The sequence below is a fragment of the Ovis canadensis genome, chromosome 5 (assembly GCF_042477335.2).
Source record: "Ovis canadensis isolate MfBH-ARS-UI-01 breed Bighorn chromosome 5, ARS-UI_OviCan_v2, whole genome shotgun sequence".
NCBI classification, from domain to species: Eukaryota; Metazoa; Chordata; class Mammalia; order Artiodactyla; family Bovidae; genus Ovis; species Ovis canadensis.
Genome location: NC_091249.1, coordinates 17,328,105 through 17,354,442, shown reverse-complemented (window position 1 = coordinate 17,354,442; position 26,338 = coordinate 17,328,105). Strand labels below are relative to the sequence as shown.

The following is a 26,338-nucleotide window of genomic DNA, read 5'->3' as shown; positions in this document are numbered from 1 at the left end:
GCATGTGGGTCGTCCACTGGGGTTTGCTCCCAGGGCTGCCCTGGAGGACTTGGGTTTGCCCTGGTGAGGGCCAGGTGGAGGTGGTACAGCTGCTTGGGTCGCAGGGAATCTGACAGTACCAGGAACTCAGAGGAGTTGGTGGCTGGGGCAGCAGGAAATATAGTGCTCTAAAAGGAAATAGTGCTCTCGAAGAAAAATAAATGCAAAAAGGCAAAATGGTTGTCTAAGGAGGCCTTACAAATAGCTGAGAAAAAACCACTATAATATTGCAAAGTAATTAGTCTCCAATTAAAATAAGTAAATTTTTTTAAAAATCCAAAGAAAAGAGAAGAAAAGCTAAAGGCAAAGGAGAAAAGGAAAGATATACCCATCTCAAGAAAATTTCCAAAGAAAAGCAAGGAGAGATAAGAAAGCCTTCCTCAGTGATCAGTGCAAAGAAATAGAGGAGAACAATAGAATGGGAAAGACTAGAGATCTCTTCAAGAAAATTAGAGATACCAAGGGAACATTTCATGTGAAGATGGGCTTGATAAAGGACAGAAGTGGTATGGACCTAACAGAAGCAGAAGATATTAAAAAGAGGTGGCAAGAATACACAGAACAACTGTACAAAAAAGATCCTCACGACCGAGATAACTATGATGGTGTGATCACTCACCTAGAGCCAGACATCCTGGAGTGTGAAGTCAAGTGGGCCTTAGGAAGTATCACTGTGAACAAAGCTAGTGGAGGTGATGGAATTCCAACCGAGCTATTTCAAATCCTAAAAGATGATGCTGTGAACGTGCTACACTCAATATGCCAGCAAATTTGGAAAACTCAGCAGTGGCCACAGGACTGGAAAAGGTCAGTTTTCATTCCAATCCCAAGAAAGGCAATGGCAAAGAATGTTCAAACTACCACACAACTGCACTCATCTCACATGTTAGCAAAGTAATGCTCAAAATTCTTTTGAGGAAATCTTCAACAGTATGTGAACAGTGAAATTCCAGATGTTCAAGCTAGATTTAGAAAAGGCAGAGGAACCAGAGATCAAATTGCCAACATCCGCTGGATCATCCAAAAAGCAAGAGAGTTCCAGAAAAACATCTACTTCTGCTTTATTGACTATGCCAAAGCCTTTGACTGTGTGGATCACAATAAACTGTGGAACATTCTGAAAGAGATGGGAATACCAGACTACCTGACCTGCCTCCTGAGAAATCTGTATGCAGGTCAGGAAGCAACAGGTAGAACTGGACATGGAACAATGAGACCGGTTCCAAATTGGGAAAGGTGTATATTAAGGCCATATTCTGTCACCCTGCTTATTTAACTTATATGCAGAGTACATCATGCGAAATGCCAGGCTGGATGAAGCACAAGCTGGAATCAAGATTGCCAGGAGAAAAATCAGTAACCTCAGATATGCAGATGACACCACCCTTATGGCAGAAAGTGAAGAGGAACTGAAGAGCCTCTTGATGAAAGTGAAAGAGGAGAGTGAAAAAGCTAGCTTAAAATTCAACATTCAAAAAATTAAGATCATGGCATCTGGGCCCATCACTTCATGGCAAATAGATGGGGAAACAATGGAAACAGTGACAGACTTTATTTTCTTGGGTTCCAAAATCACTGCAGATGGTGACCGCAACCATGCAATTAAGACACTTGCTCCTTGAAAGAAAAGCTGTGACAAACTAGACAGCATATTAAAAAGCAGAGACATTACTTTGCTGACAAAGGTCCATTTGGTCAAGGCTATGGTTTTTCCAGTAGTCATGTATGGATGTGAGTGTTGGATCATAAAGCTGAACGCTGAAAAATTGATGCTTTTGAACTGTGGTATTGGAGAAGACTCTTGAGAGTCCCTTGGATGGCAAGGAGATCCAACTGGTCAGTCCTAAAGGAAATCAGCCCTGAATATTCATTGGAAGGACCGATGCTGAAACTGAAGCTCCAATACTTCGGCCACCTGATCCAAAGTCGTGACTCATTGGAAAAGGCCCTGATGCTGGGAAAGATTAAAGGCAGGAGGAGAACGGGACGACAGAGGAGATGGTTGGATGTCATCACCAACTCGATGGACATGAGTTTGAGCAAATTCCAGCAGTTGTTGATAGACAGGGAAGTCTGGTGTGCTGCAGTCCATGGGGTCGCAAAGAGTTGAACACGACTCAGCAACTGAACAGAACTGAGAAGGGTCTGGCAACCCACTCCAGCTTTCTTGCCTGGAGAACCCCTGTGACAGAGAAGCCTGCCAGGCCACAGTCCACAGGGTTGCAGAATTGCACAGGACTGAAGCACCCTGCGTGCATAGGTGCAAGCCTTTTTTTTTTTTTTTTTGCCCGTGGCAGTTGTGCCCCAGTGGGGTTGAGCGTGAAGGTGGCGCAGCTGCGTGGGTCATGAGGATCCTGGCAGCGCCAAATACACAGGGACACGGACTCTGTTAGCCACAGGAGTTGTGGCCCTATCGGTGCTTTTCTAGCCCCTAGCAGCTGGCAAGCAAAAGGCCTCTTTGTCTAGTCTTTCTCCCCTGCTCTGCCCATTTGGGGTCCTCCTCTAGATGGGCACATCAGGCACATCAAGGGGCACCCTGGCTGGGGTCCTACTCTGTAGTTTGGTGCGTTGGGCGTTTGATGGGCCAGCCTCTCTATTGTTCAGTGGCCAGTGCTTGCCTGTGGGGGGAGAGAGGTTGTGGTGATGGCTCCACCCCCTACGCATGACTCAGCTGTGTCACCTTGCTTCCACGGCTGCCCGGCTTTCCTCCACAGGCATTTCCCACAGTCTCCTCCCTCACGTCCCCTCAGTCCGTCTCTCTCTGCAGTCCACAGCTGCCCTCGCCCTGGGATTGCTCCACGATCCCTACTCTCCAGCTCCCAGTCACTGCGCCTTCCAGGGGGCCCACGTCCCTGTCCAGTATGTACGGCTGCAGCAAGGACTGTCTGATTCTCATTCCATTTAAGCTGTCACAGATCAGCTGATTCACTCTCAGCCTCAAATGTTTCTCCTCTGACTCAGACAGTTGCCCGGATGTGGGGATCGGCCCCCTTCTTCAGTTTCCCTACCTGCCAAGGGCAGGTCCAGTCTTACTGACACTCCTGTTTTCCCTAGTTCCTTCCTCCTACCGAGTTTTGTGCGGTGCTGTATATTCTTTCCTAGTGGTCAGGTCCTCCTGCCTGCTCCCAGCTGGTGTCCCACGTGCACTTCTGTGTCCATCAGTGCATTCCTGATGGATCCGTGGAGGGAGATGTGCTCCACGTCCACCTGCTCCTCTGCCACCCCACGTCAGTCACTAGCTGCCAACCTCTGACATTCTGTGGTCATACCAGGGCAGGCTGGTTTGTGGGTATGTGTGTTCCCCAGACCCCACCACGCAACTTTGTTAAATGTAGTTTTTGGAGCATGTTAGTGAGTATTCTAAGGTAAAACCGTTTAAAAATAGTGAAATGTGGCTAAATCTTAGTAATCTCTATGAAAATCAGATACAGGAAGATAAGGAAAATCAGAGATATGGCATGTGAATCAGTAGGACTACTGATGAAAATCTTCTCAGCCCTGTAGTTCTCTGATACACCATACGAAATATCTGGAAACTGCTATTCCACTGGACATGGTTTCAAAAAACTAAAGGTGGATTTGCTGATAATAGAATGATCAACTCAGACCATCCTAAAGATAAACTATTAGAATGCATATGATTCTTGCATAGGATTAGTGTGTAAAAAATTGACATGGAAAGAACATTTCTATGTTTAAGTCCCGACAAGGTGTGCTTGGAAAATGAAATTTGTGTGAGAGTTAGACTAGGTCGGTTGTATCATGTTTCTAATTCCAGGTCTGATCAATGTTGCCAAGAGACTGTGTGAGGGGAATTATTCTGGATTCTTGAGAGACAGTTAAAGGTTGCAAGAGATGGATAGAAATCCAACGGGGAAAAAAATCAAAAGATGTTTATTAACAATCAAAATGGAAGAAAACTTGTTTTTTGAGTGGTCTAATGGAAGAATGACTGGCAGATTGCAAGGGCAAGATACAGCCAGTACATCATTTTCATGAAGAAGAGCATGGTAGGAGCATTTACTGTTACCCACACTCCAGTACTCTTGCCTGGCAAATCCCACAGATGGAGGAGCCTGGTGGGCTGCAGTCCATGGGGTCGCTGAGGGTCGGACATGACTAGGCGACTTCACTTTCACTTTTCACTTTCATGCATTGGAGAAGGAAATGGCAACCCACTCCAGTATTCTTGCCTGGAGAATCCCAGGGACAGGGGAGCCTGGTGGGCTGCCGTCTATGGGGTTGCACAGAGTTGGACACGACTGAAGCAACTTAGCAGCAGCAGCAATGTCAAAAATTATTACAAGGCTACAGTTTTCAAGATAAGGGATCCCAGTGCTGGGATGGTTACCACATCCAAGGAACAGAATAGTGAACTCAGAAACAGTTCTTGCAGAAGTGGAATCTTGCATCACCCACATTCCTGCCGACCCTCCGCATCTTCCGTTTGTTACTGTGTTGTCTATTGAGAACTAGGGGAAGGATGTTGTCCTCAAAATATGGTGGGTGGACCACTGTACCATACAGAAAAATTAACTTGTGCTAGCAGTTCACACCACACTCACAAGTCCGCTTGAGGTGGGTTAGACACCTCCGTGTCAAAGATAAAACCCCAAAAGCCACAGATGCTAATGTGGTTTCTTCAAGACTTAAGGTAAAAAGATTTCTTAAATAGAATACATATGCTCTACGCTTAAAGGGACAAAATGGCATTGTGAGACTATTGGAGGAAAAGCTATCAGAGACCTGGATCAGAGTGAAAATGTCAGTCACATGATTGAGAGTATCCTTAAATCCTACCTATGTGTCATTCTCTGGTGTTTAAAGTGACAAAGAGTGGCCAGATGTGAATTGAGAGAAGACAGAACCTATTGGTAAGTGGGCAAGGGATTTGATTGAATACTGTCACCAATGAGAAAAAAACAGTAATGGCAAACCCAGTCCTAAAGGGAAGGTGCTACGCTTCTTCATTCCTCAGACAAGGACAAAGAAAGCCACGGGGAGGTGCGAGCACTCCCCCAGATTGCCACCAGCTGACAGTACTTAGAGTAGGCAAGGGCACTGAGCCTCAGCAGTCTCCATGGACTGCAGGTGAAAAGTTCCGGCATAGTAGTATGGAAAAGACGGGGGCGCCATCTGGGAATGTTGGGGAACAGTTGCCTCGAGACCTTGCAGATGTCATGAGCAGGGGAAAAATCTGTTCCAATGACCGCCCACCCCAAGGTGTACTCCCAGGAACCCATGTGAGAATGCATAAATCGTGTCCCTGTTGCTGAGAAAGGCAGGGGTCCTCTGCAGGGCACAGGGCTGGTGCAGAGCCTGAGAAGTCTCCAGCTCCACCATCCTCCTGCCCAGCCCCCCACACCTCCTCATGCAGGTCGTCTTTGCGTGGGGCTGCCATCCTGACTGAGATAGGGTGTCTGACCCTGTGTATCCCCCTCTGTCCCCAGAGCCCCCGGTGGTGTTCGCCAAGGAGCAGCCGGCACGCAGTGAAGTGCAGGCCGTGGCGGGGGCGAGTGCCACGCTGAGCTGCGAGGTGGCCCAGGCCCAGACGGAGGTGACGTGGTACAAGGACGGCAAGAAGCTGAGTTCGAGCTCGAAAGTGCGTGTGGAGGCCACGGGCCGCGGGCGGCGGCTGGTGGTGCAGCAGGCGGGCAAGGCGGACGCCGGGGAGTACAGCTGCGAGGCCGGAGGTCAGAAGGTCTCCTTCCGCCTGGATGTCACAGGTCAGTCCTGGAGGAGGGCGCTGAGCTGGCCCGTGCAGGCGATCAGAGGCCTGGCTACCTGCCTCCCCAAACCTGTGTGCCCTTGCCTGTGTCCTTCATCTCTTCAAGCCTCTCTGTCTTCCATGTCCGATCTTAGTCCCTGGGGGAGGGTGATGTGGAAGGTGTGCTTGCAATGAAGAGGGGCCGTTTCTGCCCACATCTTTTCCTGGCAGTGAGGCTCAATCACACTGGCTTAGCACCTGCCCCGAACCTGCTGGTTATTCCTGGTGTTGAGACCCTGGGTCTCTTCGGGTTTGGGGGCTGAGGTAGACCTGGAGATACGTGACTCTCCTCCCATTGTAAGTCCTCAACACCCAGCACATTCCCTCGTGTTGCCCCTCATGCCAGTTCTCAGTTGTCAAGACGTGTTTCAATTTGGTGGATCCCTGATGGTAAGAAATATTGGCCACACAATCCTACCTGAAATTCTCTCAGGGGTGAACTTTGGATGATGAAATTTGAGGTTTCTGGGAGGCCTTTTCTTCCTTTTCCTGGATATAGAAGCTCCAGTTGCCTAGAGGTAGCAGGAAATAGGCCCAGGGGTGTTATCACATCTTTTCAAAGGGAAAAAAAAGGGTGGCTGGTAGAGAGTCATCTGTGCTATTTAGGCTGATCTTAGATAAAAGATGCTTTTACCTCTGTCTTCAAACAGGTTGGATTTTCCCGTCAGTATTCCTTTTTGCGCTCCGCCGAGGGGGTTAGAAAGGAACACGTTCATTTCTGCCACGTCCTTCTTAGTCTCTTCTTAGTCTTCCCTAAGGAGTTACTGTCCTAGCAACCTCTGACTGCAAAGCAGTGCCTACTTCCTTGCAGTTTCCTGATGGTCAGTGAGTGAGTCTGTCTTGTGACTGGAAATCAGCGTATTCTTCTTCCAGGAAGAGAGTCTCACGCCACAGAGGGATGGGCTGCCCTTTCACATTTACTCCTGGGTGCTGACACGTGATTTGAGGCTGTGCCAACCTAGAATGATTTGTGGGTGCGAATAGATACCTCAGATCCCACAGTTCATCTTTATAGAATGTGTTTTTGGGAGCACATTAGAGAGTATTTGAAAGCAGAACTTTTGAAAACTTGTGAAAGGTGGCTGAATCATTGTAAGCTCTATGAACACAGGAAAACAGACAGAAGTCAAAGTGTGGTAAGACTTGCCAATCAGTAGGACCAATAATGAAAGGTCTTCTCGGCCCTGTAGTTTTCTGGTTGTTTTTGTCGTTGTTTATTTGCAAGTCGTGTCTAACTTATTTGTGACCCTGTGGACTGTAGTCCGTCCTGCTTCTCTGTCCATGGGATTTCCCAGGTAAGAATACTAGAGTGGGTTGCCATTTCCTTCTCTAGGGGATCTTCCTGGCCCAGGGATTGAACTAGCATCTCCTGCATTGCAGGCAGATTCTTTATTGCCCAACCACCAGGAAAATCAGTTCTCTGGTACACTGTACAAAATGTCCAGGAAAACTGTTATTCTGTGCTTGTGGAGATGATCCTAGAGAAAGAAAAAGAAGATAGACTCTGTAACTTTCTTCATATATAAAACATAGAATTGATACCGAAATGACCCAGAAATGGCAGGGAGAATCAAACTTCAGACCGATCTACTGTGAATATCAAGGCCAAAATAAAAAATCATAGTATTTGTTAGCAAAATGAATTAACCAATGTATCCAGGAGTAGGCCCATGATAAAAATTGTAGTCTAGGCTTGCACAATGAGCTTAATGTTGGATATGTTAATAGATAGAAAGTAGAAAGCTGGATATTGAGAAATAGAGTGCAAGGACTTCCCTGGTGGTCCAGAATGCCAATGCTGGGGACAATAGTTTGATCCTTGTCCTATGAAGATTCCAAATGTGATTATCTCCATGAGTACAGAGTCAAATGGTTAATTAAATTCAAACATCATACATCAAGACAAAATATTTGATAACATCAAGCATCTGTCCCTGCCATAAAATACTTGGGAAACTATATATTTTTTCTTTTAACATAATAAAACTCCTGTGAAAAGAACAATGGTGATAATATCATCCCACTTAAGGTGTACCTGCAAATCTTTGAGTGAGGGATAACAGACTGGTTCCAAATAGGAAAAGGAGTATGTCAAGGCTGTATATTGTCACCCTACTTATTTAACTTATATGCAGAGTACATCATGAGAAATGCTGGGCTAGAGGAAGTACAAGCTGGAATCAAGATTGCTGGGAGAAATATCAATAACCTCAGATATGCAGATGACGCCACCCTTCTGGCAGAAAGTGAAGAACTAAAGAGCCTGTTGATGAAAGTGAAAGAGAAGAGTGAAAAAGTTGGCTTAAAGCTCAACATTCAGAAAACTAAGATCATGGCATCTGGTCCCATCACTTCATGGCAAATAGATGGGGAAAGAATGGAAACAGTGGCTGATTTTACTTTTCTGGGCTCCAAAATCACTGCAGATGGTGACTGCAGCCATGAAATTAAAAGACGCTTACTCCTTGGAAGAAAAGTTATGACCAACCTAGATAGCATATTCAAAAGCAGAGACATTACTTTGCCGACTAAGGTCCATCTAGTCAAGGCTATGGTTTTTCCAGTGGTCATGTATGGATATGAGAGTTGGACTGTGAAGAAAGCTGAGCACCAAAGAATTGATGCTTTTGAACTGTGGTGTTGGTGAAGACTCTTGAGAGTCCCTTGGACTGCAAGGAGATCCAACCTGTCCATCCTAAAGGAGATCAGTCCTGGGTGTTCATTGAAGGGACTGATACTGATGCTGAAGCTGAAGCTCCACTACTTTGGCCACCTGCTGCGAAGAGCTGACTCATTGGAAAAGACCCTGATGCTGGGAAAGATTGAGGGCAGGAGGAAAAGGGGACGACAGAGGATGAGATGGTTGGATGGCGTCTCTGACTCAATGTACATGGGTTTGGGTGGAGTCCAGGTATTGGTGATAGACAGGGAGGCCTCGTGTGCTGCCGTTCATGGGGTTGCAAAGAGTCAGACACGACTGAGCGACTGAACTGACTGAATACATGGAGGCTGCTGTAATCCCTGAATCCAGTAAAGAAGAGAATAAAATCACCAGCAGATGGTTTTGGAAAACTAACGGTGAAATTTGCTGATGATTTGATGATCAACTCAGAAAATCTGAAGATAAATTATTAGACTGTGAATGATTCTTGAGGAAAAAAATCAACATGCTGAAATAATTCCTACACCTAAGTCCTGGTTAGGAACGCCTGAAGAATGAAATTTGTGTTAAGAGTTGGACTAGCACAGTTACCGTGTGTCTAATTCCAGGTCTGATCGAAGTCACCAAGAGGCTGGGCATGGGGAAATCATATTCAAGATTCTTGAGAGACAGTGGGAGCTTACGTTAGATGGAGCAATCTGAGAAGAAAGTCAAAGATGTTTATTAACAATCAAAGTAGAATTTTCTTTTTGGGGTGGTCTGATGGAAGAATAGTTGGCCGATTTCAAAGGCAAGGTTCAGCCAATACACTGTCTTCTTGAAGAAAAGCATGGTGGGGACATTTACTGGGACCTGTGTTAGGCTAAGTCGCTTTGGTAGTGTCAGACTCTTTGCAACCCTGAGGACTATAGCTTACCAGGCAGGCTCTCTGTCCATGAGATTCTCCAGGCAAGAATACTGGAGTGGGTTGCCATTTCCTCCTCCAGGGGCTCTTCCCGACCCAGGGATGAAACCCACCTTTCTTATGTCTCATGCATTGGCAGGTGGACGTTTTACCACTAACGCCACCTGGGAAGCCCTCTGAAACCACAGAGCTATGTCCAAAGCAGGCTCCTGCTCAGGACACTCTTGGCTGCAGAAGCAGACACACACCCAGGCACACCAGCTCCGCACACAGCTACAAGGCCACACGTGTGTGGGCGCGTGATCCCTGCTCCGTGGGGGACCAGCCTGACCAGTTCTCATGTATCAGGAATGATCCTAAAGCTGTAGTTTTTGAGATAAGGAGATCCCGGTGCAGTGATAGTTTCCACATCAGAGGAGCCGAATGGTAAGCCCAGAAGCAGCTCCTTGCATAAATGGCTTCCTGTACCACCCATCCCCCTCTTCCCCTGCACCTTCCCACTGTTACTGTGTCATCTATTGGAGAACTCAAGAAAGGATGTTGTCTAATAAATGGCGTTGGACCACTGAACCATACGGAAAAATTAAATTGTGCTAGCAATTCACACCACACACAAAAGTCAGCTCAGAGTGGGTTAGAAAACTCAGGGCAAAAGGCAAAACCCCAAAAAAACCCTCAGATGATAATGTGGTTTCTTTAAAGACAATGTAAGGAGAAATTTCTTAAATGGAACATAAATGATCTATGCCTAAAAGGGCTGAAATGGACATTGTGAAACTGTTGGAAGGAAAATCTTTGATTTGTCAAAGGACTGGATCTGAGAGTAAAAATGCCAGTCACACAGTTGGAGATATCCGTAAATCCTAAGTTTGTATCAGTCTCTGGTATGTAAATGTATAAAGAGTGGCCAGAGTTGAATTGAAAAAAGAGCCTACTGTTTGTAGGTGGCCAAAAGATTTGAATTGTATCACCATGAAGAAGAAGATAGGAATGGTGAATCCTGTGCTAAGAGGAAAGGTACTCAGCTTCTTTATTGCGCAATGACAAAGAAAGCCACGGAAAGGGCTGGAAGCACTCCTCCCAGATTGCCGCCAGCTGACAGTAGTTAACAGTCGGCAAGGGCACCGCACCTCAGTCATCTGCACGGACCGCAGGTGAAAAGTGCCTGCATAACCACATGGAGAAGGCTAGGGCACCAGCTAGCAAGGTTCGGGGACACGTGCCTCGTGACCCTGCAGATGCCATGAGCACAGGAGAAGTCTTCCAGGGGCCACCCTGCTCACATGGACTCAGATGAGAATGCTGTGTCACACACGAGAACTGTGTGACTTGTGGCTGAGAAAGGCAGAGGACCTCTGCAGAGCACAGGGCTGGTGCAGGGCCCAGAAATTTTCAGCTCCACTGCCAGCACACACACCTCCTCCCTGGCTCCCCATCCTGTTCTTTGCCCGGGGCTGCCGTCCTGACTGAGATGGGATCTCTGACCCCGTGTATCCCCTCTGTCCCCAGAGCCCTCGGTGGTGTTCGCCAAGGAGCAGCCGGCACGCAGTGAAGTGCAGGCCGTGGCGGGAACCAGTGCCACGCTGAGCTGCGAGGTGGCCCAGGCCCAGACGGAGGTGACCTGGTACAAGGACGGCAAGAAGCTGAGTTCGAGCTCGAAAGTGCGTGTGGAGGCCACGGGCCGCGGGCGGCGGCTGGTGGTGCAGCAGGCGGGCAAGGCGGATGCCGGGGAGTACAGCTGCGAGGCCGGGGGCCAGAAGGTCTCCTTCCGCCTGGACGTCACAGGTCAGTCCTGGAGCAGGGCGCTGAGCTAGGCCGTGTGCAGAGGATGAAGGGATTGGCCTTTGGTCTCAACAGATGTGTGTGCTCGCCTGTAGCCTTTATTTCATCGCATCTCCGTGTCTCATCTTCATATCATCTTGGCCCTGAAGGATGCACCTTCAGTGAAGAAGGGCCATTTTTGTCCTCCTCTTTGGAGGCAGTGAGACTCAGTGACACTGTCTTAGTACCTGCCCAGAACCTTCCTTGTGTTCCTGGTGTCGGGACCCTGACTCTCCCTGATGCTTGGGGGCTGAGGTAGACCTGGGAATATGTGACTTTCCTCCCATGATCTGTCTTTCCTGAGAGTTAGCACATGCCCTCATCTGGTGCCTCATGCAAGTTCTTGGGTGTTTCAGTTTGATGGATTCCAGATTAGGGGAAATACTGGCCACACAATCCTACTTGGGATTCTTGCAGGAGTGAGCTTCACATGATTGAATTTGAGGTTTCTTGGATGCCACTCCTTCCTGTCTCTGGATATAAAAGCTCTAGTAGCCTGTACATTGCAAGAAAAAACAAAACAAAACATGTTTTGTTGTCAGGTCCTTACAAAGTGGGGCTTCCCTGGTGGCTCAGCAATGAAGCATCCGCCTGCACTGTAGGAGCTGCAGGAGACGTGGGTTTGATCCCTATGTTGGGAAGATCCCCTGGACATGGAAGCCACTCCAGTACTCTTGTCTGGAGAATCCCATGGACAGAGGAGCCTGATGGGCTACATACAGTCCAAAGGGTCACAAAGACTTGGACACAAGTGAATGACTTAGCATGCACACACGCCTTACAAAGGGAGGAAAGAAAGGATGATTGACAGTCACCTGTGCTATTTAGGGTGATCTTAGATCAAATATGATTTTCCATTTGTCTTTGAACAAGTTTGTATGTTACAGGTCAGTATTCTGCTTGGCATTAGTTGATGAATTTAGAAATGGAAAGGAAAAAATCTCTTCTGCCCCATCAGTGGGTGTTGCTAATAAGCAGTTACTGTCCTAGCAGCCTTGACTGGCAAAGCAGCCTTTATTTCCGTGCATTTTCCTCGTGGTCATCGAGTGTCTCTTTCTCGTGGCCGAAATGTCAGGCAGTCTAAGAAATCAGGTTATGCTGCTTCTGGGAAGAGAGTCTTCATGCTGAATAGGGGTGGCTGCCATGCCACACTGACTCCCAGGTGCCAGTGTGTGAGAGTTTGAGACCAGGCAGTGTAGCAGGATGTGTGGGTATATGTATACCCCAGATCCCACCATGCATCTCTTAGAATGTGTTTTTTTTGGGGGGGGGGGGCGGGAAGCACATTAGAAAGTATTTTATGGTAAAACCTTTGAAAGTTGTGATATATGGCTAAATCCTAGGAGATTATGTGATAATCGGACGCATGAAGACAGAGTAAATTTAAAAGAGTGTGTGACTTGTGAATCAGTAGGACCAGTAATGAAAACTATTCTCAGCCCTGTAGTTTTCTAATGAGGTATGCAAAATATTTGAAAAATTGTTATTCCATGCTTATGGAGATGGTCCTAGAGAGAGAAGAATGAGATAGTCTCCATAACTCCTTCATGTCCAGAATATAACATCGATACCAATATCGCACTAGAGAGGCAGGGAGAATGAAATTCCAGAAAATCTACTGCAAGCGCCAAGGTAAAAATCACATATTAAATGTTAATAAAAAGAGTTCGGCAGTGTATCCCTGGGTAGCGATGAGTGATGAAAGTCACAGTTCAGGACTGCACGTTGGCGCTGTTGATAGGTAGAAAGCTTGATGCTGGATTGAATGCAGAAAGATATGATCATCACCATGGGAACAGAATCAAATAGCTGATTGAACTTGAAGGTCATACATTGGGACAAAATGTTTGATAAGACTGAGCATCAGTCTGTGCCATAAAATTGTTAGCAATCTATATTAAAGAGTTCTTTTTAATGTCATCACACTCCTGCAAAAACAAAACCAACGCCAGCATCTTTGACATGAGGGACAGCCCTCAGGCCAACTCTAACCTCTGAGTTGAATAAAGAGGAGAATAAAATCACTGGAAAACTAAAGGTGGAATTTGCTGATGATGGAATGATCACCTCAGACAATCCCAGAGATAAATGGTTAGATTGCGTCCGATTCTTGAGTAAGATTAGTGTATTAATAAAAATCGAAATGCAGAAATTATTTCTACATCTAAGTCCTGGCAAGGAGTGCTTGCAAAATGAAATTTGTGTGAAAGAGTTAGACTGGCAAAATTGTATCATGTTTCTAATTCCAGATCTGATAAAAGTTACTCAGAGGCTGTGTGGGGAACCTTATTCAAGATTCTCGAAACATAGTTAGAGGTTGCAGTATGTGGATAGAAATTCGAGGGAAAAATGAAAAATGCTTACTAACAATCAAAATCGAAACCAAATTTCTTTTTTGGGTGGTAGATGGAGGAATAACAGGCAGATCAAAGGCAAGGTATACCCAATATGTTGTTTTCTTGAATGAAAGCACAGTGGGAGCATTTACTGGGAACTGAAGTCAGGAATTCTTGTAAGGCTACAGTTTTTTCAAGATAATGGGATCCCAGTGCAGGATAGTTATCATGTCAGAGGAACAGAATAGTGAGCTCAGAAACAGTTCTTGCATAAAAGGGTTCCTGCACCCACCATCCCCACAGATCCTCTTTATCTTCTGTTTGTTCTTGTGTTGTCTATTTGAGAAGTTGAGGAAGGATGTTCTAGTCAAAAATAGTTGCTGAACCAGTGAACCATATGGGAAACTTAAAATGTCCTAGCAATTCATACCACACACAAGTCAACTCTTCTTGGGTTAGAAAGCTTAGGGCATAAAAAACCTCAGATGAGAAAGTGGTTTCTTTAAAAACTCAAGGTAAGGAAATACTTCTTAAATAGAACACAGATGCTCTAACCTCAAAGGGCAGAAATGGGCCTTGTGAGGCTATTGGAAGGAGAACGTTTGGTTTCTCAGAGGACTGGACCTGAGAGTGAAAGGGGCAGTCACACAGTTGGGAATATCCTTCAAACCTCCCTGTTTATCATTCTCTAAATGTTCGAAGAATGGCCAGAGTTGCATCAAGAAAAGATTGAGCTTACTGTTGATAAGTGGGCGAAAGATTTGACTAGTGTCACCAGGAAAAAGAAAACAGTAACGGCGAGCCCAGTCCTAAGGGGAAAGGCGCTCAGTTTCTTCATTCCTCAGACAGTGATGAAGAAAGCCGCAGGGAGGTGTGCGCACTCCCCTAGGTTGCTGTCAGCTGACGATGCCAAGAGTGGACGAGGGTGCTGAGCCTCAGCTGTCTCCACAGACCACAGATGGAAAGTTCCCTGCTGTTAAACAGCATGGAGAAGACTGGGACACCGCTGAGGAAAGATGGGAACATCCACTTCGAGACCTGGCAGTTGTCATGAGCAGGGGACAAGTCTGTCCCATTTGTCCTACACCGTGGACCTGCTCGCAGGGACCTGTGGGAGAATGCGTAAATTGTGTCACTTGCTGAGAAAGGCAGGGGGACCGCTGCAGGGCACAGGGCTGGTGCAGAGCCTGAGAAGTCTCCAGCTCCACTGCCCCAAGCCCCTACTCCCAGCTCCCCATCCAGGTCATCTTTGCGCGGGGCTGCCGTCCTGACAGAGATGGTGTCTCTGACCCTGTATATCCCCCTCTGTCCCCAGAGCCCTCGGTGGTGTTCGCCAAGGAGCAGCCGGCTCGCAGTGAAGTGCAGGCCGTGGCGGGGGCGAGTGCCACGCTGAGCTGCGAGGTGGTCCAGGCCCAGACGGAGGTGACGTGGTACAAGGACGGCAAGAAGCTGAGTTCGAGCTCGAAAGTGCGTGTGGAGGCCACGGGCTGCGGGCGGCGGCTGGTGGTGCAGCAGGCGGGCAAGGCGGACGCCGGGGAGTACAGCTGCGAGGCCGGGGGCCAGAAGGTGTCCTTCCGCCTGGATGTCACAGGTCAGTCCTGGAGGAGGGCACTGAGCTGGCCCATGCAGGTGATGAGGGGACTCGCTTCCAGCCTCACCAGACTATGTGTGCCCTTGCCTGGATCCTTCGTCTCTTCAAGCCTCCCTGTCTTCCATGTCCCACCATCGTGCCCATTTTGTCTGGGGGAGCATGCATGGGGAGGGTGTCCATGGAGAGAAGAGAGGTGTTTTGATCCGTGTGTTTTCAGGCAGTGAGGCTCAGTCACACTGTCTTAGCACCTGCTCACAATCTGCCTGTTGTTCCTGGTGTGGAGACCCTGCTTCTCCCTGTTGCTTGGGGGCCGAGGTAGGCCTGGGAATAACTGACCTTCCTCCCATTATCTCTTTCTTGACAGCTAGCATAGGCCTTCATCCAGTACCTCTTGCTGGTCTCAGTTGCCCAGAAGTATTTCAATTTGATGGATCCCAGTTTAGGAGACATATTGACCACACGGTCCTACTTGGAATTCTGTTAGGAATGAAGTTTGGATGGTGAAACTTGAGGTTTCTGGGATGCCCTTCCTTCCTGTTCCTGCTCTGGTTGTCTGTAGGTAGCCAGAAGACGCCCATGTTATGTTGTCAGGTCCTTAAGGGTGATTGGCAGAGCATCACGTGTGACATTTAGGGTGACCTTAGATTGCAAAATATGATTTTTGCCTTTGTCTTCAAACAGGTTGGATGCTGCAGGTTGTATTCCCCTTGATGTGATGCTGGTGAATTTAGGAATTGAAAGGAAAAAGTCACTTCTGCCACATCACTAGGCTTTGCTAATGGGGAGTTACTGTCCTACTAGCCTCTGACTGGCAAAGCAGTCTTTTATTTCATTGCATTTTCCTAATGGTGAATGAGTCTCTGCCTTGTGCCTGGAACACAGGGCAGTCTAAGAAATCAGACTATTCTTCTTCTGCCAAGGAAGTCTTCATGCTGAAAAGAGTTGGGCTGGCATCCTACCTTGACTTCTAGGTGCCAACACCTACCAGTTTTTGATTGTACTAATAATGTAGGATGATTTGTGGATGTGTACAGATACCTCAGATCTCAAAGTGCATCTTTCTGGAGTGTTTTTTGTTTTTGAGAATGTTAGAGTGTATTCTAAGAAAAGATCATAGGAAAGTTGGGAAACGTGGCTAAATAGGTGGTGTTCAGTCATGTCTGACTCTTTGAGACCCCATGGACTGCAGTACCCCAGGCTTTCTTATCTTGCACTATCTCCTGGAGTTTGCTCAAATTGATGGCCATCGGGTCATCCAACCATCTCATCATCTGTCAAACCCCTTCTCCTCCTGCCCTCCATCTTTCCCAGCATCAGGGTGTTTTCCAGTGAGTCAGTACTCCACATCAGGTTGCCAAAGTATTGGAGCTTCAGTTTTAGCATCAGTCCTTCCAATGAATATTCAGAGTTGAGTTCTTTTAGGATTGACTGGTTTAATCTCCTTGCTACCAAGGGACTCTTAAGAGTCTTCTCTAGCACCACAGTTCAAAAGCATCCATTGTTTGGTGCTCAGCCGTCTTTATGGTACAAATCTCACATCCACACATGACTGCTGGAAAAATCATAGCTTTGACTAGATTGAACTTTGTTGGCAAAGTGATGTCTGCTTTTAAATATGCTGATATGCTGTCTACGTTTGTCATAGGTTTTCTTCCAAGGAGCAGTTCAGTTCAGTTCAGTCACTCAATCGTGTCCGACTCTTTGTGACCCCATGAGTTGCAGTATGCCAGGCCTCCCTGTCCATCACCAACTCCCAGAGTTCACCCAAACTCACGTCCATTGAGTCGGTGATGCCATCCAGCCATCTCATCCTCTGTCATCCCCTTCTCCTCCTGCCCCCAATCCCTCCCAGCATCAGGGTCTTTTCCAGTAAGTCAACTCTTCACATGAGGTGGCCAAAGTATTGGAGTTTCAGCTTTAGCATCCGTCCTCCCAAAGAACACCCAGGACTGATCCCCTTTAGAATGGACTGGTTGGATCTCCTTGCAGTCCAGGGGACTCTCAAGAGTCTTCTTCAACACCACAGTTCAAAACCATCAATTCTTCAGCGCTCAGCTTTCTTCACAGTCCAACTTTCACATCCATACATGACCACTGGAAAAACCATAGCCTTGACTAGAAGGGCCTTTGTTGGCAAAGTAATGGCTCTGCTTTTTAATATGCTATCTAGGTTGGTCATAACTTTCCTTCCAAGGAGCAAGCATCTTTTAAAAAATTTCATGGCTGCAGTCACCATCTGCAGTGATTTTGGAGCCCAAGAAAATAAAGTCTGTCACAGTTTCCATTTTTCCTGATCTATTTGCCATGAAGTGATGGGACCAGATGCCATGATCTTAATTTTTTAAATGTTGACTTTTAAGCCAGCTTTTTCACTCTCCTCTTTTACCTTCATCAAGAAGCTCTTTAGTTGCTCTTCACTTTCTGCCTTTAGGGTGTAATCATCTGCATATTTGAGGTTATTGATATTTCTCCCTTCAATCTTAGTTCCAGCTTGAGCTTCATTCAGCCCGGCATTTCGCATGATGTACTCTGCATATAAGTTAAATAAGCAGGGTGACGATATACAGCCTTGATATACTCCTTTTCCAATTTGGAACCAGTATACTGTTCCTTGTCTTGTTCTAACTGTTGCTTCTTGACCTGATACAAGTTTCGCAGAAGGCAGGCAATGTGGTCTGGTGTTCCCATCTCTTTGACAGTTTTCCACAGTTTGTTGCAATCCACACAGTCAAAGGCTTTAGCACAGTCAGTGAAGCAGTAGAACTTTTTCTGGAATTCCTTTGCATTTTCTATGATCCAACGGATGTTGGCGGTTTGATCTCTGGTTCCTTCTTTTCTAAATCCAGCTTGTAGATCTGGAAGTTCTCAGTTCACGTACTGTTGAAGCCTAGCTTGAAGGATTTTGAGCATTACCTTGCTAGCATTTGAAATGAGTGCAAATGTGTGGTAGTTTGAACTTTCTTCGGCATTGTCCTTTTTTTGAGATTGAAACGGAAACTGACCTTTTCCAGTCCTGTGGCCTTGGCTGAGTTTTCCAAATTTGCTGGCATATTGAGTGCAGCACTTTCATAGCATCGTCTTTGGGGATTTGAAATAGCTCAGCTGGAATTCCATCTCCTCTACTAGCTTTATTTGTGGTAATGCTTCTTAAGGCCCACTTGACTTCACACTCCAAGATATCTGGCTCTAGGTGAATGACCACGCTATTGGGTTGTCCAGGTGATTAAGACCTTTTTTTGTACAGTTCTTCTGTGTATTTCTGCCACTTCTTAATATCCCCTGCTTCTGTTAGGTCCATTCCGTTTCGGTCCTTTATTGTGCCTATTTTTGAATGAAATGTTCCCTTGATATCTCTAATTTTGCTGCCTTGCATATAGGATCATTGTTATCATCTTTCTAAATTCTATATGTATGCGTTAATATACTATAACGGTATTTCTCTTTCTGACGTACTTCACTCTGTATAATGGGCTCCAGTTTCACCCACCTCATTAGAATTGACTGAAATGCATTCCTTTTTATAGCTGAGTAATATTCCATTGTGTATATGGATCATAGCTTCCTTATCCATCCATCTGCCAATGGACATCTAGGTTGCTTCCATGTCCTGGCTGTTGTAAACAGTGCAAATAAATTTACTTTTATTACTTTTGGGAATATTAAAAAAGACAAACTGCAAAAAGATGTCATCATTCCCATGAGTACAGTATCAAATGGTTGATTAAATTTGAATATCATACATCAAGACAAAAAGTTTGATAACATTAAGCATCAGTTTCTGCCGTAAAATTCTTGGCAAGCAGTATAAAAGTGTTCTTTTTAAAAAAATATTGAAAAATGCCTGCAACAGCATCAACAACAGCAACATCCCACCTAAGGTATACCTGGAAATCTTTGACCTGAGGGACAGCACACTTAGGCCACCCTGACCACTGAGTCAGATAAAGAGGAAAATAAAATCACCGGCAAACAATTTTGGGAAAAAAAAAAAAACTCAAGGTAGAATTTACTAATGATAGGATGATCAACTCAGACAATCCCAAAGATAAATTATTAGAATGTGTAAGATTCTTGAGTAGGATTAGTGTGTAAAAAAATAATTATACAGAAAGCATTTCTTTGCTTATGTCTTGGCAAAGAATACTTGGAAAATGAAATTTTATGTTAGAGTTCAGTTCAGTTCAGTCACTCAGTCGTGTCTGACTCTTTGCGACCCCATGAATTGCAGCACGCCAGGCCTCCCTGTCCATCACCCACTCCCAGAGTTCACTCAAACTCATGTCCATTGAGTCGGTGATGCCATCCAGCCATCTCATCCTCTGTCGTCCCCTTCTCCTCCTGCCCCCAATCCCTCCCAGCATCAGAGTCTTTTCCAGTGAGTCAACTCTTCGCATGAGGTGGCCAAAGTACTGGAGTTTCAGCTTTAGCATCATTCCTTCCAAAGAACACCCAGGACTGATATCCTTTAGAATGGACTGGTTGGATCTTCTTGAAGTCCAAGGGACCCTCAAGAGTCTTCTCCAACACACAGTTCAAAAGCATCAATTCTTCAGTGCTTAACTTTCTTCACAGTCCAGCTCTGACATCCATATATGACTACTGGAAAAACCATAGCCTTGACAAGACAGACCTTTGTTGGCAAAGTAATGTCTCTGCTTTTGAATATGCTATCTAGGTTGGTCATAACTTCCCTTCCAAGGAGTAAGCGTCTTTTAATTTCATGGCTACAGTCACCATCTGCAGTGATTTTGGAGCCCCCCAAAATAAAGTCTGATATTGTTTCCACTGTTTCCCCATCTTTTTCCCATGAAGTGATGGGACCGGATGCCATGATCTTCATTTTCTAAATGTTGAGCTTTAAGCCAACTTTTTCACTCTCCTCTTTCACTTTCATCAGGAGGCTCTTTAGTTCCTCTTTACTTTCTGCCATAAGGGTGCTGTCATCTGCATATCTGAGGTTATTGATATTTCTCCTGGCAATCTTGATTGCAGCTTGTGCTTCTTCCAGCCCAGCATTTCTCATGATGTACTCTGCATGTAAGTTAAATAAGCAGGGTGACAATATACAGCCTTGACGTACTCCTTTTCCTATTTGGAACCAGTCTGTTGTTCCATGTCCAGTTCTAACTGTTGCTTCCTGACGTGCATACAGATTTCTCAAGAGGCAGGTCAGGTGGTCTGGTATTCCCATCTCTTTAAGAATGTCCCACAGTTTATTTTGATCCACACAGTCAAAGGCTTTGGCATAGTCAGTAAAACAGAAGTAGATGCTTTTCTGGAACTCTCTTGCTTTTTTGATGATCCAGTGGATGTTGGCAATTTGATCTCTGGTTCCTCTGCCTTTTCTAAAACCAGCTTGAACATCTGGAAGTTCATGGTTCATATACTGCTGAAGCCTGGCTTGGAGAATTTTGAGCATTCCTTCACTAGCGTGTGAGATGAGTGCAATTGTGCAGTAGTTTGAGCATTCTTTGGCATTACCTTTCTTTGGGATTGGAATGAAAACTGACCTTTTCCAGTCCTGTGGCCACTGCTGAGTTTTCCAAATTTGCTGGCATATTGAGTGCAGCACTTTCACAGCATCATCTTTCAGGATTTGAAATAGCTCAACTGGAATTCCATCACCTCCACTAGCTTTGTTTGTAGTGATGCTTCCCTAAGGCCCACTTGACTTTACATTGCAGGATGTCTGGCTCTAGGTGAGTGATCACACCATCATGATTATCTTGGTCATGAAGATCGTTTTTGTACAGTTCTTCTGTGTATTCTTGCCACCTCTTCGTAATATCTTCTGTTTCTGTTAGGTCCATACCATTTCTGTCCTTTATCGAGCCCATCTTTGCATGAAATGTTCCCTTGGTATCTCTAATTTTCTTGAAGAGATCTCTAGTCTTTCCCATTCTGTTGTTTTCCTCGATTTCTTTCCATTGATCGCTGAGGAAGGTTTTCTTATCTCTTCTTGCTATTCTCTGGAACTCTGCATTCAGATGCTTATATCTTTCCTTTTCTCCTTTGCTTTTTGCTTCTCTTCTTTTCACAGCTATTTGTAAGGCCTCCCCAGACAGCCATTTTGCTTTTTTGCATTTCTTTTCCATGGGGATGGTCTTGATCCCTGTCTCCTGTACAATGTCACGAACCTCTGTCCGTAGTTCATTAGGCACTCTATCTATCAGATCTAGGCCCTTAAATCCATTTCTCACTTCCGCTGTATAATCATAAGGGATTTGATTTAGGTCATACCTGAATGGTCTGGTGGTTTTCCCTACTTCTTCAATTTAAGTCTGAATTTTGCAATAAGGAATTCATGATCTGAGCCACAGTCAGCTCCCAGTCTTGTTTTTGCTGACTGTATAGAGCTTCTCGATCTTTGGCTGCAAAGAATATAATCAGTCTGATTTCGGTGTTGACCATCTGGTGATGTCCATGTGTAGAGTCTTCTCTTGTGTTGTTGGAAGAGGGAGTTTACTATGACCAGTGCATTCTCTTGGCAAAACTCTATTAGCCTTTGCCCTGCTTCATTCCATTTTTCAAGGCCAAATTTGCCTGTTACTCCAGGTGTTTCTTGACTTCCTACTTTTGCATTCCAGTCCCCTATAATGAAAAGGACATCTTTTTGGGGTGTTAGTTCTAAAAGGTCTTGTAGGTCCTCATAGAACCGTTCAACTTCAGCGTCTTCAGCATTACTGGTTGGGGTGTAGACTTGGATTACTGTGATATTGAATGGTTTGCCTTGGAAACAAACAGATCATTCTGTCGTTTAGAGTTAGACTAGCACAGTTACAGTATGGTTCTAATTCCAGATCTGATAAAAATTGCTAAGTGGGAAAATTAGTCAAGATTCTTGAGAGACAGTAAGAATTTGGAATAGAGAGATAGGAATCAGAGAGAAAAAAATCAAAGATATTTATTAGCAATCAGAATTGAAACCAAATTTCTGTTTGGGTGGCCTGATGGAAGAATAACAGGCAGATTCCAAAGGCCAGGTGCCATCAATACACTGTTTTTTTGAAGGAAAGCATGGTGGGAGCATTCACTGGGACCTGATGTCACAAAGCTACAATTTTGAAGATAAGAGGATCCCAGTATAGGGATAGTTACCATGTCAGAGGGACAGAAGTAAGCTCAGAAATAGTTCCTTGCATAAATGGATTTTTGTACCACTCATTTACCCACCACACCTTCCACTTGATCCTGTGGTATCTATTGGAGAAGTTGAGGAAAGTGCTGTCTTCATAAATCATACTTGGAACGTTTGACCATTCTGAAAACTTAAATTGTACCAGCAATTCATACCACACACAAAAGTCAACTCAGGATAGGTTAGAACCTCAGTGTAAATGGTAAAACCCAAAATTCCCTTGGATGATAACATGATTTCTTTAAAGACTTAAGGTAAGGAAACATTTCTTAAGTACAAACACAAATGCTCCAAACTCAAGGGACTTTGAAATGGACATTTGACACTATTGGAAGGAAAAACTTTGATTTAACAGAGGACTCAATCAGAGAGTGCAAATGCAAGTCACATAGTTGGGAACATCCTTAAAACCTACCTATGTGTCATTCTCTGGTATTTAAATGGATAAAGAGTGCCCAGAGGTGAATCTTGAAAACAGAGAGCATACTATTAGTGAGTGGAGAAAAGACTTGAATGGTTTCACTAGAAAGAAGAAACAGTAATGGGGACCCCAGTTCTAAGGGGGAAGGTACTGACTTCTTCATTCCTTAGACGATGACAAAGAAAGCCACAGGGAGGTGGAAGTACTCCTCCCAGATTGCTATCCGTTGACCATCCCGAGAGCAGGCAAGGGCACCGAGCCTCAGCCATCTCCGTGAACTGCAGGTGAAAAGTTCCCCGCACAAGCCTGGGAAGCCTGGGGAAGACTGGGGCATCGGGTAGGAAGGTTGGGGGACACGTGCCTTGTTATCCTGCAGATGTCGTAAACAGGGAGATGTCTTCTCCAACGACGTCCAAAGGTCTTCTCCAAAGGTCCAGCAACCCTTCCCGTGTGGGACCCGCTCAAACAGGTGGACCTGCGGGAAAAGGCATAGACTGTATCACTTGTTTCTGAGAATGTCTGAAGGATTTCTGCAGGGCACAGGGCTGCTGCAGAGCCTGGAAAAGTCTCCAGCTTCACTACTCCCACCTGGACCCTCCCAGCTCCCCATCCAGGTCGTCTTTGCCCGGGGCTGCCGTCCTGACTGAGATGGGGTCTCTGACCCTGTGTATCCCCCTCTGTCCCCAGAGCCCTCGGTGGTGTTCGCCAAGGAGCAGCCGGCACGCAGTGAAGTGCAGGCCGTGGCGGGGGCGAGTGCCACGCTGAGCTGCGAGGTGGCCCAGGCCCAGACGGAGGTGACGTGGTACAAGGACGGCAAGAAGCTGAGTTCGAGCTCGAAAGTGCGTGTGGAGGCCACGGGCCGCGGGCGGCGGCTGGTGGTGCAGCAGGCGGGCAAGGCGGACGCCGGGGAGTACAGCTGCGAGGCCGGGGGCCAGAAGGTCTCCTTCCGCCTGGACGTCACAGGTCAGTCCTGGAGGGGGCGCTGAGTTGGCCCGTGTGCAGGTGATGAGGGGACTGTCTTTCAGACATGAGTGCCTTGAACCTTCATCTCTTCAGCCTCCCTATCTTCTGCATCCCATCTGGAGGCCCATTTTGACCTGGAAGAGGATGAATGGGGAGGGTACATGTGGAAAGAAGAGGGACTGTTTCTGTCCCCCTGTTGCCAGGCAGTGGGGCTCGATCACACTGCCCAGAGCCTTCCTTTCTCCTGGTGTCGGGACCCTGGCTCTCCCTGATGCCTGGGGGCGGGGGTGGGCCTGGGGATGAGTGACTTTCCTCCCACCGTGCGTTTTTCCGAGAGCCCAGCACACATCCTCATCAGGCACCTTATGCGAGTCCTCCGTGGGTCAGCTGTTTCAGTCTGATGTATCCCTGACAATCTTCTTTCGCATTCTCTCAGGAGTAAAGTTTGAATGCTCAAACCTGAGGTTTCTGGGAGGTCTTCCCTCCGTTTTCCTAGATACAGGAGGTCAGTGGGAGACTGTTGTTTGTTACTGCGATGGGCAGAGGGGGCTTTGTAGCACAGGGGGCTGGTAGAGCGCCTGTGGAAGTCCTCTTTCCCTGTCGCCATCCCGGCCTTGGGTTCGTTTTCTGTCTCTGTCACATGGTGTCTTTTATCCTGTGTATCAGTCCTTTTGCTTGGTCCTCAGTGGTGCTCAAGGAGCATCTGGCGTATAGAGTGGTGTGGGTCAAAGTGGTGCTTTTTCATGCCGAAATGTGAGGTAGTGCGTAACTACATCAAGTGGGTGGTGTAAGGATGGGAAGAAGCCGAGTCGAGTTTGAAAGTATGTGTGGAGTTAAGTCCTTTGGGATGTAGCTGTCTGTACATCAGTTTGGTACATTAGGTAATAACTCTGTTTTTTCCTAGGACCTGAATGCATTTTTCCATCTATATAAGATACCAAATTATCATAGTTTGCAGTGAGGATCAGACAGCTGTATAGCCAAGAGACTCTGTGCTCTCTTTTTTTTAAATTGATTTCCTGAATTCTCTTATCCTATATTCTTCCATCTTTACTGCCGATGTTGAGCCAAGAAAGCATGGGTGAGTGAGTGTATTCTGGAGGGAGAGAGGCAGTTCTTTTATACCACGCATGTAATAATGCTCAGTCACATTTTCCCAACAAGTGTTCAGACTCCATTGGTGGTCCTGGGTGTCTATTATGTGAGCTCTATCTGATCTATAGGGCTGAGGTAGATAAGATATCTTTCCCCTGGGGTTTTCCCGGCAGATTCTTACCCCAAACACTGGAGAATTCCTGTTAACAAGAGATAGCTGAATTCACTGTACCAGAATAAGAGAAAGTTTTGGCCACACAGTAATGCGGGAATTATTTCATGGCAGAATTTTGGCTTATAAATCTTTAGCTATTCTGGGTTAGCAATGTTCACATGGATAAGTAAACTCCTTGAACACAGATGTAGCAAAACCTAGTCCATGATTTGTTGTAGTGTGTGTACAGAATTCATGAAAATAGACAAGACTGAAAACTGATCAGTTCCTAGAAAACTGTGTCAAAACTCACAAAATGGAAAACAAGCAAGTTGTAAAGACCCCAGCATTTTAAATAAATGGAACCATAATAAACAATCTTCTCCCAGCAGAATATCTAAGCCCACTTGCTCTATTGTTAAATTGTACTGAGTATTCTGGTAAGAAATGATTCCGTGTTCACAGAGATTCTTCTGTAGTATTGAAAGATGGAATGCATTGTCTAATTTATCTTACATAGAGAACATATCATTGATAGCAAAATATGACAAAGTAATTATGAAGAAGTAACACAGTTTGGTCTATTGATGATATTAAGGGTAATATCTTCCACAAAATAATAGTGAACTGAATTCAGCAGTTTCTTAAGAGGAAAATACACTACAGCAACAGCCATATTCCAGGAGCGTGAGGTTGGTTTAAAACAAGAATCAGTAGAAAACTTGATGGAAAGCTTAGTGTCAATAAAATAAAAGAAAAATGATATGATTTCCCCAATAAGTGGAGAATAAAAATACTCAGTAAAATATAGTTACATATATCCAAGAGAAATACTTGATAAAATTGAGCATTAATTCCTGCCATAAAATTCTTATAAGGATTCTTCTTTCATTTAGTCATTGGCAGTATAGAGAAAAACCGGCTATCCTCATCCATAAAGTGAAACCTTGGAGGCACTGCCTTTGCAGCAGGAACAAGAGAAGGAAGCCAGTTGTCACCACTTTGATGGTACATTCACAACACACTAAGGAGGGAACTGAAAGATTAAAAGTTAGAAAAATAAAAATGAAACATGCAGATGATATGGTTAGCAATTTAGAAAATCTAGAAACGTTGATTACTACACTTAGTAAGAGAATTGGTAAAGATGACTGCATACAAAAACAGTTCACAGAAAACGATTCTGTATCTATATACCAGACACAAACACCTGGAAGGTGAAATTTAAAAGAATGGCAATAACAGCATATGGGTCATGTTACTAACTCAAAGTCTAATCAGAGGTCTTCAGGACTTGGTGAAAGTATTAATATTAAACGTTGCATAGAGGCAGGAAACAGATATAAATAAGTGTATACAAATCTATGGAACTCAGAGACGTTCACTTCCCATTAAATGCCAAATCACAGTTCTTTGGGGTGTTAGAATATTGACAAGTTGATTGCAA

General features: G+C 45.5%; 1 protein-coding gene across 19 annotated transcripts in view; it reads left to right on the top strand.

Moving 5' to 3' along the window:
- Positions 1-26,338, top strand: part of OBSCN (obscurin, cytoskeletal calmodulin and titin-interacting RhoGEF) — a 235,646-nt gene that overhangs the window by 86,560 nt on the left and 122,748 nt on the right. For 17 of the 19 annotated variants that reach the window (XM_069590448.1, XM_069590454.1, XM_069590445.1 and 14 more), the window contains 4 exons: positions 5,490-5,765; positions 10,882-11,157; positions 14,845-15,120; positions 23,367-23,642. In XM_069590448.1, the coding sequence (XP_069446549.1) occupies positions 5,490-5,765; positions 10,882-11,157; positions 14,845-15,120; positions 23,367-23,642 (1,104 nt within the window). The remainder of the gene's footprint in view (positions 1-5,489; positions 5,766-10,881; positions 11,158-14,844; positions 15,121-23,366; positions 23,643-26,338) is intronic. The other 2 variants (XM_069590449.1, XM_069590455.1) reach the window with 2 other exon arrangements.